At 39.7% G+C, this 19,901-nt stretch overlaps 1 protein-coding gene across 1 annotated transcript in view; it reads left to right on the top strand.

Annotated features, from left to right (window-relative positions):
- The window catches only part of LOC139475484 (glutamate--cysteine ligase catalytic subunit-like), a 45,510-nt gene extending 26,678 nt beyond the window's left edge, over nucleotides 1-18,832 (top strand). Inside the window, exons 8-16 of the mRNA XM_071258689.1 lie at nucleotides 2,967-3,083; nucleotides 5,404-5,542; nucleotides 7,654-7,766; nucleotides 8,906-8,998; nucleotides 9,174-9,278; nucleotides 12,249-12,330; nucleotides 12,786-12,898; nucleotides 14,793-14,910; nucleotides 16,326-18,832. Coding sequence (XP_071114790.1) covers nucleotides 2,967-3,083; nucleotides 5,404-5,542; nucleotides 7,654-7,766; nucleotides 8,906-8,998; nucleotides 9,174-9,278; nucleotides 12,249-12,330; nucleotides 12,786-12,898; nucleotides 14,793-14,910; nucleotides 16,326-16,570 — 1,125 coding nt within the window. The 3' untranslated portion in view covers nucleotides 16,571-18,832. The remainder of the gene's footprint in view (nucleotides 1-2,966; nucleotides 3,084-5,403; nucleotides 5,543-7,653; nucleotides 7,767-8,905; nucleotides 8,999-9,173; nucleotides 9,279-12,248; nucleotides 12,331-12,785; nucleotides 12,899-14,792; nucleotides 14,911-16,325) is intronic.
- The last annotated feature ends 1,069 nt before the right edge of the window (nucleotides 18,833-19,901 follow it).

Genomic DNA, 19,901 nt, shown 5'->3' with positions numbered 1-19,901 from the left:
CATCATGTATCACCGGGTAGGTAAGACCTCAGATATATGGAGTTAATCAGGGGCTAATCATCCATCATGTATCACTGGGTAGGTAAGACCTCGGAGATGGAGTTAATCGGGGACTAATGGTCCATCATGTATCACCGGATAGGTAAGACCTTCAGAGATGGAGTTAATCGGGGACTAATTGTCCATCATGTATCACCGGGTAGGTAAGACCTCAGAGATGGAGTTGATCGGGGACTAATAGTCCATCATGTATCACCAGGTAAGTAAGACCTCAGAGAGACGGAGTTAATCAGGGGCTAATCATCCATCATGTATCACCGGGTAGGTAAGACCTCAGAGATGGAGTTAATCGGGGACTAATGGTCCATCATGTATCACCGGGTAGATAAGACCTCAGAGATGGAGTTAATCAGGGGTTAATCATCCATCATATATTACCGGGTAGGTAAGACCTCAGAGATGGAGTTAATCGGGGGCTAATCATCCATCATGTATCATCGGGTAGGTAAGACCTCAGAGATGGAGTTAATCGGGGGCTAATCATATAGACCTGTTAGACTTAACATCATGTTAAGTAATGTTATAAAATCTACACTGTGGGAGGGTCCCTGTCACATTTATTACCTACAGTTTTATCTATAGTGCAACAGTAAACTTTCCCTTAGTTGTCACCTGTCTCTCACTACTGCAAACACGTTATGAAGAAAACACCTTTAGCATTCTCGGACAGAAGTACTGCATTTTTAACAGAATAAGCATTTATTTGTGCTCTCCAAGACAAACTGTATACAAAATGAAATAAAATAATTATAAGCTACACAAATTTATTTTTTAAAAATCACTTTCAACTAGCATCATTTGAAAAATTATGCCAACTCACTGCAACTCACTGCACTGACTGAGTCACATACTGTATCAGGATATAATCAGACACGCTGACTCAACAACGCCCAATTCATATCCTTTCAGTCTTATACCTTTTCTCAATGACACTAGATCTTTGATGTGATTGGAAACCTCTCTGCATGAATATCTGAGAGCCCAGGCGAACATTCAAAACAGCCAATCAGTGTCAAGACTTTTAAATTCTCGGAGCAGCTCATCTAAAACAAATATAGTACGTAGTTGGCACTAAAACTGACTGAGAGGATTTGGATATTTTGGACCCCTCCCTTTTATAAATCCTGGATCCCCCCTTGAAATGTTCCCAAACATCAGCCATCTATTGTGGTAATTATATTTAGATGCCTGTCCAACTGGTGTACAAAGTGGTTTCCTGACTCAGACTATCCTTGTCGGTTGTGTAATTCACCGAGAGGTCACTCCTGGGGTACTACATAGAAATGTTGACCTTGTGAAGGTCAAGCAGTAAACACTACTGCCGTCTTGTGACAACAGTTTTGTTTAAATAATCGGATCACTCTGTCATTAAATATTTGAGTTTGGGAGAACTCAGCCTAGGAATTCATCAATATCTCTGCAGGTTGAAACACCTGGCATGTACATGACCTCTTTTTAGTTTAACAACTTTCTTTATAATAATCCAAGCAAACCATTTGAATCATGTACATGTATATATACAACTGCTATTGGGATGTATGTGAAAGGATGAGGGTTAAAAATTAGGGAGCAAAACAAACATTATTTGGGCAGGTGTGCACGTTCCATTTGAAGCTTTGAACCCTGGGAATTGAAACTATTTTCATGAGCCATTGGCAGCCTTTCCTGCTTCTGACTACTGAATTTGGATCATACTGAATCATCCTGGATCATACTGAATCAGTGAATCATACTGGTACATATTGAATCCTCCTGGTACATACTGATACATACTGAAGCATCCTGTATTATACTGAATCATACTAGATCATCCTTGTACATACTGAATCATAATGAATCATCCTGGATCATATTAAATCATACTGGATAATCTTGGTACATACTGGATCATACTGAATCATCCTGGATTGTCCTGAATGCTGCAGTTGGCAGGGAATAAATCCGTGAAATTGATGAACTGAATAGTGATCATAACCTTGATAACACAGGAACAAAACACACAATGTTTCAACAGTCTAGTAGCCCATAGGATATTTTACATTTAGACAATGGCTGAGGCTGACAAGCTACTTTCTCTCACTGAATGTGATTAAATATTCAAAATGTTCAAGTAAAAGTTTGGTGATAATATTTTTAGTCTCTTATTTCCCTTTTGTGACATACTTAGCTTCATAACAACTAGCATCATTGCCAAGTATCTGCTCTGTACAAACAAATGGTGAATATACATCCATATCCTTCTGGTAATGAGACAACAGTCTGTTACATGGGCAGTGAATATACATCCATATCCTTCTGGTAATGAGACAACTATGTGTTACATGGGCGGTGAATATACATCCATATCCTTCTGGTAATGAGACAACTGTCTGTTACATGGGCAGTGAATATACATCCATATCCTTCTGGTAATGAGACAACTGTGTGTTACATGGGCAGTGAATATACATCCATATCCTTCTGGTAATGAGACAACAGTCTGTTACATGGGCAGTGAATATACATCCCTATCCTTCTGGTAATGAGACAACTATGTGTTACATGGGCAGTGAATATACATCCATATCCTTCTGGTAATGAGACAACTATGTGTTACATGGGCAGTGAATATGCATCCATATCCGATGTTAATCATGACAGCCATACATAGAACCCCATTAATAGCAAGCACAAAACCTGCTTTTTTTTAGGCTTTTGTTTTCATAAGTCTGGATAGTCTCATCTATAAGTCAAGAAAATAAATTGTACACGTCTTATTTCAGTAACACCTTTTTTCCATATCAGCTGTCGACATCATTATTGGGTAGCTGATGATGAATCAACACTTGGTAACATCTCTAAGATATATGAAATAAGATATATGAAATGTTTTCCCAGGAATGAAATATCTTCTCTTCCATCTACAGTTGGCACTGAGTGCTGCTTCACCCATCTACCGTGGCCATCTTGCAGACATCGAGGCACGGTGGACCGTCATCGCCCAGGGCGTGGATGATCGCACCAAGGAGGAGCGTGGCCTTGAAGTGAGTGTCCTTCATTCAGGGGACAGAACCAGCAATGCTAAGCATTAGGATTTTCACTGAATCATTTCAAAATTTAGAACAAAAGTTTGCCTAAAATATTGTCAGTAATCATGTTAATTTTTAACTCAGTGCTCACGATAATTTTGCAACCATAGCACAGTACAGGACACACTTTCACAAAACAATCTTAGCAATAAGACTACTGTAAGCCTATGTGAAAGTATGGGAGTTACGATCATCTTAGCGCTAAGATCTCTTTGTGCAAATGGGTCCTGGTCATTATCAGAACTGATGAGTACCAGACATATCTTTTCAAACCACTAAGTACTGTACTGCTTGTTTGTAGAATTGACGACTACTGGTATGATTGGTTTTTGTTTCCAATCTTTGATTTCGCCTGACTGCCTAGTGCCTTTGTGTAGTTGACAGTGCGTCAGCCTGTAGAGAGGAGGGTTTGTGGTTCGATCCCAAGCCGTGTCATACCAAAAGACCTTAAAAAATGGTACTTGTTGTTTCGGCATTATTGGGATAAAGCAAGGACTTTTGAACAAGGAGTCAGTATACTGTGTCTGTTGGCGTATCCATGTAAAACTGCAGCATGGAATGTCAGTGGGCTAGCACTATAAAACCAGCGTAAATCCAGACTGCTGCAAGCAGCCATGTGCATGCTCATGGCTATATAAGTGCAGTAATCTTGAACGCGACATTGAACCCATTTCACCTCACTCTCACTTGTGGGTTTGGGTAACATGGTGAGCCTCTATGACCAGCTTCCTTCCTCATAATTAAATGGACATGCTTGGATATAACTGAAGAACTGCTCCAAACATCATCAGATTTGTATGAAAACATCACATGTTTTTTAGTGTTAAAATGATTCTTGGATACCATTTATTAGAATTGGAGTTTTGAAATTGCGGCCTTGAAGCAAACAGAAAATCTTACTTGTGGTGAATTTGGAAGTTGGATAGTGTCTAAAAGCCATGAGTTTACATTGGTTTTTTTGCACAAAATTAGAGACTGTGATGGTTTGTTTCAGTGGAATCATGTAGAATTTGTAGAAACCAGGTCATATGACACGAGTAATGCTTGTGAGTAATTTTAACACAAATTGTTGGTTTCGATGGATTGACCTTGACCTTGATAGATTTCTGTCTTAATTTGGCCAAGGAAGGAAAGAAGTGGAAGCTCAATGAAACACAACAACAAAGGATGCCCTTGAATTGTTGGTGCAGCCATTTGTTGACACTGGAAGATTTATTGATAACAGCCTCTTTATAACGTAATGATCAGGCGACAGACCTGCACAAGTCTGACTATATGGGGGCTAACAAATACCTTGTACATCATAATGTCATCAAGACATTTCTGTCAATTAATAATTATTGTACTTCATTTAATGTAGATTTTGTTCTTGTTATGACCTTAAGTTTAAAAACACCTTGGATGTCTTTTGAATGCTGACTGTCATGTTTTGGGTGAAAACTAACCGGTTTAGTCCACTAGTCCTTATTATGATCACGCATAGCAAAACCGTTGACAAGGGCTATAGCACTAGTGCCAATTTTTAACGCTGCTTTTCGTAGAAGGTGGGCCGCATTTGGCCGTTCACGTTTAGTTTTATTTTGTTCTAAATCTATCATAAAAATAGTTAAAGTGGACATTATGTTATCATATGTTTACCTTCAGTATGCCCGATCACCTGCAAAAATTCTGTATGTGTAAATGTTTGAAGGCTCCAAGAAGGTGAGGAGGCCCATCGAGGTGATCTCTGTACGCCTCTTGATCGGCGTACACACAGTAATCGTAATCTCTGCATATGAAGCCTAGCAGAACAGGAAATACAGTTTAATCTGCAAGGCATCATGTCCAGTTATGTTTTATCTCAAATTTCAAATTTGTATTGACCAAGTTTCATTGTTATGATCTGTTTGTTTCCCTGAATTCACTGAAGCGATACAATGTAATTTTTTTTTCTGTTCAAGACAAACACGTTTTTTATGGTAAATGTAGGAATTGTGTATTTACTGGTGATGTGCTTTATTCCGATTCACTTTATAGATGAGGTCTATAAATTAGCTTCGATTTTGAAGGTCTGTTCCAGGCAGTCACCTTATAGGTGGGGTTGCTTTATAGACGGCTGTATACGGTTTGTGGGTAATATGAATATTTTGGATTAGGTGAGTGGATTGAGAATTACAATTAGTACCTATAAAACTGTTCTGTAGAATGTCCTGAACCAACTAGAACACACAATCTCCTATGATGCTCCCAAAATGTGCCCAGCTCGGTGTCAGGAGGTTTACTGCTACTGTTTTAGCCGTTGAAAGAAAACAAGTTCCGTATCAACAAGTCTCGCTATGACTCGATTGACAGCTACCTGTCCCCTGGCGGCTGCTGCTACAACGACATTGAAATGGTCTACGACAAGGATCTGTACAAACAGCTTCGCGATGAAGGTAGGTACATAAGCTGCAGTGTGAACTCCAAAACATCGGACCTCTACCGGGGAGTAATTCAGGATGTTAAACTAAGTGCCCTTGCCAGGCAAATTGGGAAACAATCATTATTTTGTTCAAAGTTAACATTTTTTTTATTTTCTTTAATTCTGAGGTATTAAAAAAGACCCCTGAAGATGCGGGGTAGAATAGGTCTTCAGCAGCCCAGGCTTACCATAAAACCGACTATGCTTGTGGTAAGGGGTGACTAACGGGTTCGGGCCAGGCTCGCTGACTTGGTTGATGCATGTCACCGTATCCCAATTGCATTGATCGATGCTCAAGTTGTCAATCACTGGATTGTCTGGTCTAGACTCGATTATTTACTGACCGCCTTCATATAGCTGGAATATCGCTGAGCACAGCGTTAAACAACAAACAAACAAAGCTAACATTGTATTCAGTGCAGTAATATAAAACTAAGCATTAAAAGCCACTTCCTCTTTACTGGTCCTGTTATCAGTGATATACATGTCGCCTCTACAAGCCATAAAAGTAGCTATGGTTATATTAACTTGAAGTGGGGCAGGATATCGTCTATGAGTAGGTCTAGATAAACCCCTGTATACATACAGACAGGACCAATCAACCATTCAACCCCGTCATGATTCTTGGTTAAAGTAGACACCAGCAACCTATGCAAGGTGATAGAGGATTTTCTTCTCACAGTATCAATCCCTGGATTGCAGGGTTTGAAATTCAGGTAATAGGCATGTCCACTAGTCCAAGACTAGTAACCATGGTAACATTCAGGAAGGATTTGGACCAGTAGACTATCAGAAAGATGGCTGATCCTTTGTACAGACTAGTGAAAATGAAAGTTGTCACCAAACCCTGGATTGTCTTGAAAAGACATTTTTTATTTCCGTGTTGTCATCATCGAGTTGGAATATTGCTGAGTGCGGGACAAGTGAGGACAAGTGACGACTTCATACTTACTTACTTACTTTGGAGATTTAACGTGCGCTTTCTGACTGATGCGTATTTCGCACACAGGCCCGGCCAGGCCATTTAATGTGTTCCCGAAAGGGGCGAAAGTGGTGTGTGCAACCCAAGAGGGGGCTTTAGGGGTTGCTTATATAGAATTTTGGAATTTTGAGATTTGGAATAGATGCCGATGGGGTTGGGGAGGAGAACTAAGGGAGCTGGGTATGGTGGATGTTTGTTTGTTTATGTAATTTTGATTTGGTAGATTATAGTGTTTTTAGATGCGTTTTATTAGTTCCGTATTGATTAAGAATATGCCTAAGGCCTTGAAGTTTTCTAGTTTATTTTGTGGGTTTAGTATTGCTTCTAGAGTGAGAGCCTTGTTTAGATTGAGGGTGGTTTGTAATGCGGTCTTGATGTGTGAGGTAGTGTGTGCAGTGGATGAGTGCGTGTTCTGGGGTTTCTAGTTGTTTGCAGTGTGGGCAGTTACCTGTAGTATGTTTTTAAAATTTTTTAGATGGTTATTTAGGTTGATGTGTCCTGTTTGGAGTTTAGTGATTACTCTGTCGATTTTTTTTGATGGATGGAGAATTTTTGGTTTGGTTAGTGGTTTGCTGAGTACACAACTAGCCATTAAGATGTAAAACGTCTCTGATTTGAGGGGCTTTTAGAAGTTGGAGGACTAAGTAAGGATATGATATATGGATGAACAACTTCTTCATTGCAATTAGGAGAGACGTTATCATAACGGTCTTAGAAACTACACCGAAACATCACTCCTAATTGTAGTAAAGAAGTTACTTATCCATATATCTTAACCTTACCTTAAGATGTTGTTAAAAAATTAGATTGACATTTTGATACAGATTCTAGTACCTACAACTTCTTTATTACAATTAGGAGCGACGTTTCAGTGTAGGTTCTAACACCATTATCAAGCAAGTAGGTGTTGGTACCTACACCAACAGTTGCTCCTAATTGTAATAAGAAGTTGTTCATCCATAAATCTTATCCTTACTTAGTATTCCAACTTCTAAATGCCTCTCAAAGCAGTTACCTTTGTGAAGCAATTACAAGAGTGGGTTTGGTTGGAGAATCGCAACACTATTTCTGTATGCTGTATTAACTTTCCTCTCCTTGTGTAGGTGTAGATGAGCTGCTGTCCCGCCATCTTGCCCACCTGTTTATACGAGACCCCATCTCCCTGTTCAGTGAGAAGATTGACCAGAATGACGACGAGGACACGGACCATTTTGAGGTGAGGCACCAAGGATGGTGGTCAAGAGTGAGTGAGTATGGTTTTATGCTGCTTTTAGCATTATTCCAGCAATATCACAGCGGGGGACACCAGAAATTGCTTCACACATTGTGCCCATGTCGGGAATCGAACCCGTCTTCGGCGTGACAAACTAACGCTTTAACCACTATTTACTGCCCCTGGTGGTCTAGAGGAAGTGAATGTTATCATCTATTGGGGGTACATTATGGTATCGTGTTGTTTCAAGGCTCATGCTTGAACGAGAGATGAAATATTTCATTTTAAAGACTGCTCATTTGTGGGGTGGGTCGGGGTGGGGGTGGCTACTTTTAGTTCTCCTTAACATATATACACATGTGTCTTTGTGCAATGGCCGTATGTCTATCACTTCTCTGTCAATCTGTTCATTCCTCTCTTAACTCTGAACATAGCAAGTCTCCATACCTCTGAGCAAACTGTATCATCATCACAATACAATGTCTACATATCGCTTACCGTAACCAGGTATAATTTTTACTTAGTCAGTTCAAAATGACCTTGTGCATTTGCATATTTTAGGGAATAAGAAAAACAGCTGTCATATGCAGTTCTTATAATCCACTGGACATAATGTTTTCAAGTCTTAAGAGGATGTTCATAATTCTTCTCTACAATGAAGCTCATAATATCGATCACTAGATTGTCTGGTCCCAATGCGATTATTAACAGTTCTACCTGTGAAGATCCGGGGTAGAATAGGTCTTCAGCAACCCATGCTTGCCGTAAAAGGTGACTATGTTTGTCGTAAGAGGCGACTAACAGGATTGGGTGGTCATGCTGTCTTGGTTGATGCATGTCATCTTATCCCAGTTGCGTGGATCGATGCTCATGATGTCAATCTCTGGATTGTCTGGTCCAGACTCGATTATTTACAGACCGCCATCATGTTGCTGGAATATTGCTGAGTGCAGCGTTAAAAAAACAAACAAATTAACAGTTCATAACTGTTTGATGATTATGGTACTTAACAAATAGTTAGATAAGTTGATTTTGGGAGAGAACAGCTGGGCGTTTCTCTTGTCTGTTGTCTCCGACTGTTTAAAGTGTCCGACCCTCAAGAACGGACTTTGTGTTTTGACATGCTTGTTTTGTGTTTCCAGAACATCCAGTCAACCAACTGGCAGACCATGAGGTTCAAACCCCCCCCACCCAACTCAGACATAGGCTGGAGAGTGGAGTTCCGACCCATGGAGGTAGGGAAATAACTGCAAAACAGTTCTTGTGTTTTCGGTAACATTTACGTAACAATGTTAAATTTATAGGCAGGTAATAAAACGGTTTGATGATTTAAAAAACAACCCAATATTGATATGCTATTACTTTGTTAAGCTGTGTTGTGTTGAGTTTGAGTCTTGTTCCTGGTTGCAGGTTCAGCTGACTGACTTTGAGAATGCTGCCTATGTGGTGTTCATTGTGCTCCTCACGCGAGTCATCCTCACCTTCAAACTCAACTTCCTCATACCCATCTCAAAGGTAGGTCCTGGATCCTGACACATCTAGCACTGTCACTGCATTGTCCAGGGTATTACAGTCAAGTCTCGTTAATCCAACACTCATTAATCCGACAATCAGCTATATCTGACACAAATGATGGGAAATCAGTGCTAATTAGACCCGTTGATGCAGCGGTCTCACACTCCAACTGTGTCTCCAACACACCAATTTGCAATCAAAATCACTCATTAATCAGCCTCGTTAATCAGGCACAGTGATCAGCATACTCCGGCCTGCGAGTACACAGACCAGAGTTTTGATGCGAGACAAGTCAGCTAGTAGCTGCATATTACAACAGCTGCAGACATAAACTCACTGAACAATAAACAAGTAATGCTTTAAATACACAAAACAGGACAGCCACTAAGAAAGCAGCTTTCTTGAACGTCGGGGCACTAGTTTCAAACTGTTGACTTCCATTCCAGTCTACGCTTTCAAGATTATTTTAAATCAGGCATACAGCCCGTAACAGTAGTTCAGCTTTAGAGATTGTAAGATAAGAGAACATGTTCCGCTAACAATATAACATAATAATATGAATATTTTCTTTTTCATTATTTTATATTGTATATGTATCGTTATCTATCTTGTAGTTGTCCGATTTCTGGATCAAACGTTGATTCTGCTTATTTTCGTTTATCCGACATATTCGTTAATCTGACATTATCGTATGCAACCAGCCATGTTTGATTAACGGGAGTTCACTGTATGTCTCAATTCTATTATGATTAATACCCTGGACCGATTTGTGACAATGCGTTCACACAATATCATGTTACTATGGGGCTCTTTGCAAACAGTAAAACAGTGGAACAATTGTTGTAATGCTCAGTGAGAATTACTAAAAATAACTTTAGGTGTATCCGTCCCCTTATGGGTAAAATTGTGTCGTATGTTATGCATGTTGTACCTGCAGATGTTCACCAGGGGTACAGTGGGCTTAGGCAAGGCAGAGTTGCTTCCCTTAGCTTCCCGGATGTGTGCCTGGTTCTGTCAGTGTCATAACAGTGCCTGTAGGTTTCACTAAAGTGGTAGACATCTACACCCTGCATCACCATGTCTTATCAAACACATTAAGCTGATTTGCAGTTATATGAATGAAATACTGTCAAAGTGGTGTAAACTTAACTTGAAAAGGCCATATCATATTTTGGGAGTAGTTACAATTTTTATTTAATCAGAGCTCCAGATAAGCTTTTTGTGTTATGGGTATTTTACCCATGCATTTTAAAATCATTGGGTATCAGTAATTCTATCGGGGTATTCAAATTTCTGTTACCCAGTAGTTTTTACACATGTGGGTATTTAAGTTAAATATCTAAAAACACTATTCATCTAGTCCCTGGAAACTGGTGTCGAGAGCTTTATGAGACTCAAAAATACCACGATACTTCCACAAGAAAGTGTGATGGCAAATGATCATGATGTAACTGTCATCATGGAGTTTGGCAAGGTTGACGGAATGCCCGTTTATAATTTCAAAATAAGTTTCTGATTTGCTAATTGAATACGCAGGGTTACTTCACAATATTTTGATGAAACGCACAAGTTTTATTTTTGTAGCATATCTGTAATGTTCGTTGTGCATTTGATACGCTTGGATTTTATTTTACTGCATATTTCTGTATTTCTGATGCGTAGTTTACGCAGATACGCAGCTTATCTGGAGCTCTGTTTAATGCAATGATATTTCATTTGTTTGCAACACTTTCCCCTGTACCACTTTTGCAGTAGTATTATAATGTTAGATGAATACCTTCATTTTCCAGTAATGCCCTGGCAATGTTTGACATGATGTGAGACCAAACAGCACATGTCTGTCATTTTTCTTGCTTTTAATTGCAGGTGAAGTTGATGAGTTAACATGGTTAAGTAGATTATAATTGGACATAAAGTTCTGATATACTGTATTTTCTTGAGTATAATGTGTAGCCCCCTCAAGCGGATTCAGTATTTTGGAAAAGAAAAATTCCGAATAATATGCACAGAAAAAAATTATACCGGACCCCTTCAGTGAGTTCCGGTAAACAAACAGGTGATAAGAAAATAATTTAGCAATGTTCAAATATGGTTATCAGTGTTGAATCCACTGGTTTCCATCTATCAAAGCAACTGATAGTATTGTGTGGTATCCATGTCAGCTATTGATATTTTGACACATCAACGATGTAGGGGCTTTTGACCCGTTTGTCAGATAAGGGCTTTTGTCCTAAGGGGATTTGGTCCCAGGGGCCTATTGTCCAAGGGGGTTTTGTCCATGAGAGGTTATGTCCATGAGGGCTTTTGTCCGTACACCACAGTGCAGTGCAGCAGTAGTTTAATCAGTCTGTGGCGCCCCTATTGTAGCAATGTACACAAGAATCAGTGAAATTATATGGCTTTGATATGTAAACACCAGTCATAACTTTTGAACTTACCCAATGAACACATTGCTATTTGGATCCTTGATAGTTCAGCATGCTTCATAGTGAAATGACCCAATGGATAGTCCGGGTTAGAATAGGTCCCCAGCAAGCTAAGCTGGTTGTAACTTAATGGATCAGGAGGTCAGGCTTGGGGACTTGCATGTCATCGTACCCTGACAGCGCAGATCATTTGTCCGTAATGTCTGTCCCTGCATTGTGTGGTCGGGACTCAGTTATTTACAGGTCACTGTCATATACTTGGAATATTTTTTAGTGTGGCGATAAACAGTGAGCAAACTAACCAAAAAGCGACTTAGTGAAATGACTTGTACCTAGAAATGTAGTTTCCTTTCTCTCTGTAGGGGCAGTCGGGTAGCCTAGTGGTTAAAGCGTTCACTCGCCACGCCAAAGACCCAGGTTTGATTCCCGACATGGGTACAATGGTTGAAGCCCATTTCTGGTGTGCCCTGCCATTATATTGCTGGATTATTGCTAAAAACGATGTAAAACCATACTCACTCACTCACTCACTTTATCTCTGTAGGTTGATGAAAACATGAAAACGGCCTCAAAGAGAGACGCAGTCAGACAGGGCCGGTTCTACTTCAGGAAGGATGTTGTCACAGGTGAGGAACCCACAATAATTGATGTACCATTAGGTGTCCATTATTAGCAATCACAGGTCTCTCTTAGTCAGTCAGGGCGATGGGGTAGCCTAGTGTTTAAAGCGTTTGCTTGTCACGCCGAAGACCCGGGTTCAATTCCTCACATGGGTACAATGTGTGAAGCCAATTTCTGGTGTCCTGTGATATTGCTGGAATATTGCTAAAAGTGGCGTAAAACCATACTCACTCACTCACTCACTCTTAGTCAGTTGATGACAGGATGCATGCCTATAGTTGACTATATGGGTGATTTATAGAGAAACCTAAGAATAACCATGATGACATGATCTGTCCTTTTGTCAATTAATGTTGAAAGTCCCTCGCCAAAGTCATGATTTGCAAATGAATTTACTTGGGACAGATAATGAGTATTTCTTCAGTGTTTCTGGGTTGTTCTCTAAGTATTGTGTTGACAGATTGCTCCCCGCCTGAGGCTGCAGAGTGTATGGTGAACTGTGAGAAGACTCCCTGCAAGTGTATTGCCGATGAATACACATTGATGAGCATCGATGAAATCATCAATGGCAAGGTAGGTGGTCCAGCAGAAACACACCAAGTTTACTGGTTTTGTGGAATCGGTGAGGATGTCATCATGAGTTAGTTACTGTTTGTAGCAGGTTTGTTACAACAGAACAATCGTTGATTGTGGTGGTGTCCCGCTTTTTGTCATGATTTGGCATTTTTGAAAATTTATTTCTTGAATGAAAATACTGGTACCGAACTGACCACAAATTAATAATGAATGATTTTTATCCCTGGCAATGTGTTTTGTGGGGAATATTAAAATGGACACTGTGTCAGTCTGTCTTAGCAAGCAGTTGTTTCCGATGCAGATCTTGAAAACCGTACGATATTTCTTCACCAAACTTGGGTCTAAACTAGATAGGTCTAGTTGTGAACTGGTGCCTCTTAACAGTTTTGGAGTTTTAAAGAAACAAAAACTTTTCACATTTCCATGACAGTACACTGATATAGTATGTGAAAGTCATTTAACAGTACACTGATATCATACTTGGAAGTCATTTAACAGTACACTGATATAGTACTTGGAGGCCATTTAACTGTACACTGATATAGTACTTGGAGGTCATTTAACAGTACACTGATATAGTACTTGGAAGTCATATAACACTACACTGATATAGTACTTGGAGGCCATTTAACACTACACTGATATAGTACTTGGAAGTCATTTAACAGTACACTGATATAGTACTTGGAAGTCATATAACAGTACACTGATATAGTACTTGGAAGTCATTTAACAGTACACTGATATAGTAGTTGGAGGCCATTTAACAGTACACTGATATAGTACTTGGAAGTCATTTAACAGTACACTGATATAGTACTTGGAAGTCATATAACAGTACACTGATATAGTACTTGGAAGTCATTTAACAGTACACTGATATAGTACTTGGAAGTCATTTAACAGTACACTGATATAGTACATGGAGGCCATTTAACAGTACACTGATATAGTACTTGGAGGTCATTTAACAGTACACTGATATAGTACTTGGAGGCCATTTAACAGTACATTGATATAGTACTTGGAAGTCATTATTACTCATTAAGCAGTACACTGATATAATACTTGGAAGTCATTCAACAGTACACTGATATAGTACTTGGAACTCGTTTAACAGTACACTAATATAGTACTTGGAGGCCATTTAACAGTACACTGATATAGTACTTGGAGGCCATTTAACAGTACACTGATATAGTACTTGGAGGCCATTTAACAGTACACTGATATAGTACTTGGAGGTCATTTAACAGTACACTGATATAGTACTTGGAGGTCATTTAACAGTACACTGATATAGTAGTTGGAGGTCATTTAACAGTACACTGATATAGTACTTGGAGGTCATTTAACAGTACACTGATATAGTACTTGGAGGCCATTTAACAGTACACTGATATAGTACTTGGAGGCCATTTAACAGTACACTGATATAGTACTTGGAGGTCATTTAACAGTACACTGATATAGTACTTGGAGGCCATTTAACAGTACACTGATATAGTACTTGGAGGCCATTTAACAGTACACTGATATAGTACTTGGAGGCCATTTAACAGTACACTGATATAGTACTTGGAGGTCATTTAACAGTACACTGATATAGTACTTGGAGGTCATTTAACAGTACACTGATATGGTACTTGGAGGTCATTTAACAGTACACTGATATAGTACTTGGAGGTCATTTAACAGTACACTGATATAGTACTTGGAGGTCATTTAACAGTACACTGATATAGTACTTGGAAGTAAGTAATTGACAAGATGCACAGCATTTAATAGTATGCATCATCTGATTCCATCAAATACACAAGGATCCTGCATGAGAGAAACCCTGGGTCTGATATTGCAAACTAGTTGTGACGTTGTGGCGTCATTGTTTCAGGGAGATTTTGTTGGTTTGATGTCCCTGATGAACAAGTACATGGACAGTGTGGAGACCGACGTTGACACTCGCTGCACCGTGCTGCAGTATCTACAGCTCATCTCCAAAAGAGCCTCAGGTAATTATTTTCCCAACAGCTTTGAATAATATATTTTCATCATCCCTGAAACTTCAAGGCCCATGGGGCTAGAACTGCAAGACCTGTAGAGCTGAAACTGCAAGACCTGTGGGGCTGAAACTGCAAGACCTGTAGAGCTGAAACTGCAAGACCTGTGGAGCTGAAACTGCAAGACCTGTAGAGCTGAAACTGCAAGACCTGTGGAGCTGAAACTGCAAGACCTATAGAGCTGAAACTGCAAGACCTGTGGGGCTGAAACTACAAGACCTGTGGAGCTGAAACTACAAGACCTGTGGAGCTGAAACTGCAAGACCTGTGGGGCTGAAACTGCAAGACCTGTGGGGCTGAAACTACAAGACCTGTAGAGCTAAAACTGCAAGACCTGTGGAGCTGAAACTGCAAAACCTGTGGAGCTGAAACTACAAGACCTGTGGGGCTGAAACTACAAGACCTGTGGAGCTGAAACTACAAGACCTGTGGGGCTGAAACTACAAGACCTGTGGAGCTGAAACTGCAAGACCTGTGGGGCTGAAACTACAAGACCTGTAGAGCTAAAACTGCAGACCTGTGGAGCTGAAACTGCTAGACCTGTGGGGCTGAAACTGCAAGACCTGTGGGGCTGAAACTGCAAGACCTGTAGAGCTGAAACTGCAAGACCTGTGGGGCTGAAACTGCAAGACCTGTGGAGCTGAAACTGCAAGACCTGTGGAGTTGAAACTGCAAGACCTGTGGGGCTGAAACTACAAGACCTGTAGAGCTAAAACTGCAAGACCTGTGGAGCTGAAACTGCAAAACCTGTGGAGCTGAAACTGCAAGACCTATGGGGCTGAAACTACAAGACCTGTGGAGCTGAAGCTACAAGACCTGTGGAGCTGAAACTGCAAGACCTGTGGAGCTGAAACTGCAAGACCTGTGGAGCTGAAACTGCAAGACCTGTAGAGCTGAAACTGCAAGACCTGTAGAGCTGAAACTGCAAGACCTGTGGAGCTGAAACTGCAAGACCTATGGGGCTGAAACTACAAGACCTGTGGAGCTGAAACTACAAGACCTGTAGAGCTGAAACGTTGTTTGAAGCATCCCAGCTGTGGAGTACCCAGAGAGTGCTCACAGAATTTTGATCTAATTTAAACGTGACTGCCATTATTTCTTCAGGTGAACTTCAGAGCCTTGTGGGTCTACATTTTGTGATTTCTACAAGTCCTATGAATGCTTTAACCACTATGAATTGTTTTGAGGACTATAGGCTTGATAGCACTAGTGCCGTTTTCCAGATGTGGATTATGATTTATTGAAATTCATGGTGAAGGATCAGAAGCAAGGATGTACGTCAGAAAACATTAATGTTATTTGCTTACAAATTTAAAATCCCATAGTCTTTTGTAATTATATGATGAATGTTCCATTTGTTGTTTTAGGTGAGTTGATGACAACAGCACGATGGATTCGCGAATTGGTCAACAACCATCCCGATTACAAGCATGACTCCGTCGTGTCCGACAGCATTGCCTATGACCTTCTGTCCAAATGTGCTGCCTTTTCACGAGAAAGTACCGATGTGCCCGAACTTTTGTTTTCCTATTCAACTAAATCTGCTGATACCATTCCATTGGCTGTGTCCAAGGCGCAAGAGTACTACCATGAGAAGAGTAAGAAGAAATAGAAACAGGAAGTTAGGAATTATCTCCCCTTTTGTTTTCAAGCAATGGTGCTATGGGGTGGCCACATTAACATACAACGGTTCAATCAGTTAGTCTGCTTTAATAAACATGAAACCAGCTTCAGTTTAGTAATTGTTCCGTTGGTCATAATGGATTGTCAAATCAAAATCAATAGTAGTTGGAACTCATGAAGAAGTGTGTTGATATAACTCAAAGGCTATTATATTAGATAGCTAGAGTTAGATTACTTTCTTAATCATGAAATTAATGTGAGTTTTAAATTGATGCAAAAGGTGTGATTATACCTTGTTTGCATTAACACTGGTATCAGGGAGTTTATTGTCTTGTCAGGTTCACTGCACATTCCTGATGCAATGACCTACATAACAAAGCTTTGAAGAAGCAATGCAACCGGCGCTAAATTTAGCGTAGCGTGTCAAATGTGCGCACTTTGTTTACACACGTTATTAGAGATGCCAACTATGTATGACGGCACCTTTTGTTTTGGGCAAAAAAAATCTCATTACAAGCAAAAAATCGCATTACATACACAGGCTCGCTGACTTGTTGATGCATGTCATCGTATCCCAATTGCGTGGATCAATGCTCATGATATTAATCACTGGATTGTCTGTTCCAGACACGATTATTTGCAGACCGCCGTCATATAGCTGGAATAGTACTGAGTGCGGCATTAATCAACAAACAACAAACAAACCTCATTACAAGCAAAGCTGTGCTCTCAAACCACTAGGTGAAAATGTCCACTACTGTAACAGCAGCTGTGGTGGTTACACTGTTTGGCAACGGATTGTGCTAATTAGTGTAACAGCACTTGGATATTTTTACAGTCTTCGTCGGTGACCTGACCTAGCTCATTTGAATATGCTTTGTTTGGAATATCCTGCGATTGATTACATGGAATTACGTCATATCTCATGCAGAAGAAGTTGAATTTGTGAAGAAGGCAAACAATATTATTCTATCAAACTTTGATCCCATGGATTCTAGGACGACAGTTTGGGTGGGGCTGCTTGCATTGATTTCATGATGCATGTTAGGCCAGGGGTTGACACTTGCATTCGTTTGACAGCACATTAATTTCATGATTTACAGTATATTGCACAGTATGGTCGGTCGGAAGCCATTTTTCTTCCACCGGAGCTTTTCGTCTCATTTTCTTTGTATATTCATTTCACTGAAATTTTTTAAAGTTATTCGAATTAAAAATTATTTCCATGCTTGTTGATTTGCTGGTGTTGTCAATAGTCTCTTGGCTTTTAAGGTGATCAGGGTTAAGTTATTGTTATTTATAAATTCAGTTGTGTGTTGGGATCACACATGAAAATTATGATTTAATCTCTGTCCTAAGGGAATATTTGGTCCAAGTTGATGGATGTGTTGTTGACCATTTGTCAAGCACCTGTCTGTGATTTCCTGGCATCTACAACATAGACACAAACTTGGGGTAATCTCTGTAGACACATGTGTCTTGGTGTATTTGACGACCCCCTTTCTTTGCCTTGTATTTTGGCCTTAAAAACTTCACCTATACTCTGTAATAAGTGGTACATTAATCTGTGTGGGAAGGAAACTCACATCAACAGATTTTGCAGTGTGCACTGATATACTATCAGATGATCTTGCCAACTTACACAATATTGTGGTCATTTTGATTTTTCAATGTATCACGGTGCCAGTCCAATGGAAGAGGATAATGTCTTGAATTTCTCATGTAATCCAACATGCGGATCTTTAAGCCATATTTTTACGTCAGTGTTAGGTGTAAATTCCACTGTAAAAGATTAGGCACACTTTCCTAAATGATGTGTGTTCTCTGAAATGTTGAAGGATGTCTGGCAGGCTGTATTATAAATACCGTATTTGATGTAATAAGCGCCCACAGCGATAATATATATAATATATTGGCTAGTGAACAAACCCAATTAGCACCCCTTTCGATTGTTCAATGTACACAAGACTTATTTATTCGCGTATAATGCGCACTCGTGTGTTATATGCACCCTTAATTATGGGCAAATAAATTCTGGAAAAATATAACTGTCATATATAAACAGTTCAGGCTGTCAGCAGCATAAACCACGAAATTTATCTTTTAACTCTGTTTTTTTTTCACCAAAATAATATTCTATAAGAGCCTCCTATTTCTAATTTTTTGAGAGCGCCCTGGGCGCTTATTACGTCTAATACAGTACTTACATTTTTTGGAGATAGGGAAGTTATATATGTTTTTTATGTAATCCTAATTTGAAACATGAAGTGGGGTTGTGTGGACTTACTAACTACCACATTCCCACTCTTCTATAGAGGCACAATCAGTCACTGTGTTAATTTTTAAAAATATTTTGTCCAGGGCACCGTTCCACAAAGCGATCTTAGCGCTATGACTATCGTAAGCCAGTGTTAAAGTATGGGAGTTACGATCACCTCAGCGCTAAGATGTCTTTGTAGAACGGGGCCCAGAGAGGGGTGAAACATTCATCTACAGGAAAAAATCATTATTTCTATGTTAATGTGTTAATTATTTTACAAACGGTTAAAATCATTCAGACATTTGAGTTTCAGTTTCTTAATGCAGAGGAATCCATTTATGATGTTACACAGTGCTGTGACATCATGCAACAAGGTTACAATGCATTCGCATCAAAATACAAGGAAACCTTGTGGCATGGCTCTCAGACGCTTTTGCTGATTATTGTATTGGAATATTTCATGTTTTGTGAGATCAATGACGCTGTATCTTTGACAATTGGCCTTGTGTCTTTGATCCTCAGCAGCATCCCTTCATTTTGGCAATAGACTGACAAAACATATGTCATTAAGTGACTCCCGATTCACACATGATGGCATTACAACACAACACAACATCCTACAAGCAGACACCCTTAAAGCCTTTCATTGCCCCATTGTATTACTATACATGTTTGGTATGGATATTTTTACCTTCCATGATACACACGACTGATTCTCATTATATGTCAACGGTCATTTTTAATTAGAATGACATATATGATTGTCCCTATCAAAAGTTGAGTAGTGTATATATTTGTTGGGTTGGGTATCGTACAAGCTGTTCTCATGAAGTGTTGTCTCAGTAGAAGCTATGATGTGATATATATTCTGCATGATCTGTATCTCATAATATAACGTCCAAACATTGTGTATCTGGTGTAACAACCAATCAAGTGTTCATGTGATTTGAGCTGTTATTTAGAGATTTGTGACATTGTTGAGCAAGGATTCTGGACTTAAGTTTGGTACAGATCCTTCTGGAGAGATACTACTCCACTACTATCTTTCCATGATACACAA

Source organism: Haliotis cracherodii, unplaced genomic scaffold (assembly GCF_022045235.1).
Source record: "Haliotis cracherodii isolate W230 unplaced genomic scaffold, xgHalCrac1.p SCAF_1, whole genome shotgun sequence".
Classification (NCBI taxonomy): Eukaryota; Metazoa; Mollusca; class Gastropoda; order Lepetellida; family Haliotidae; genus Haliotis; species Haliotis cracherodii.
Note: the sequence above shows the minus strand (reverse complement) of the source record. Positions and strands in the feature narration are given on the sequence as shown.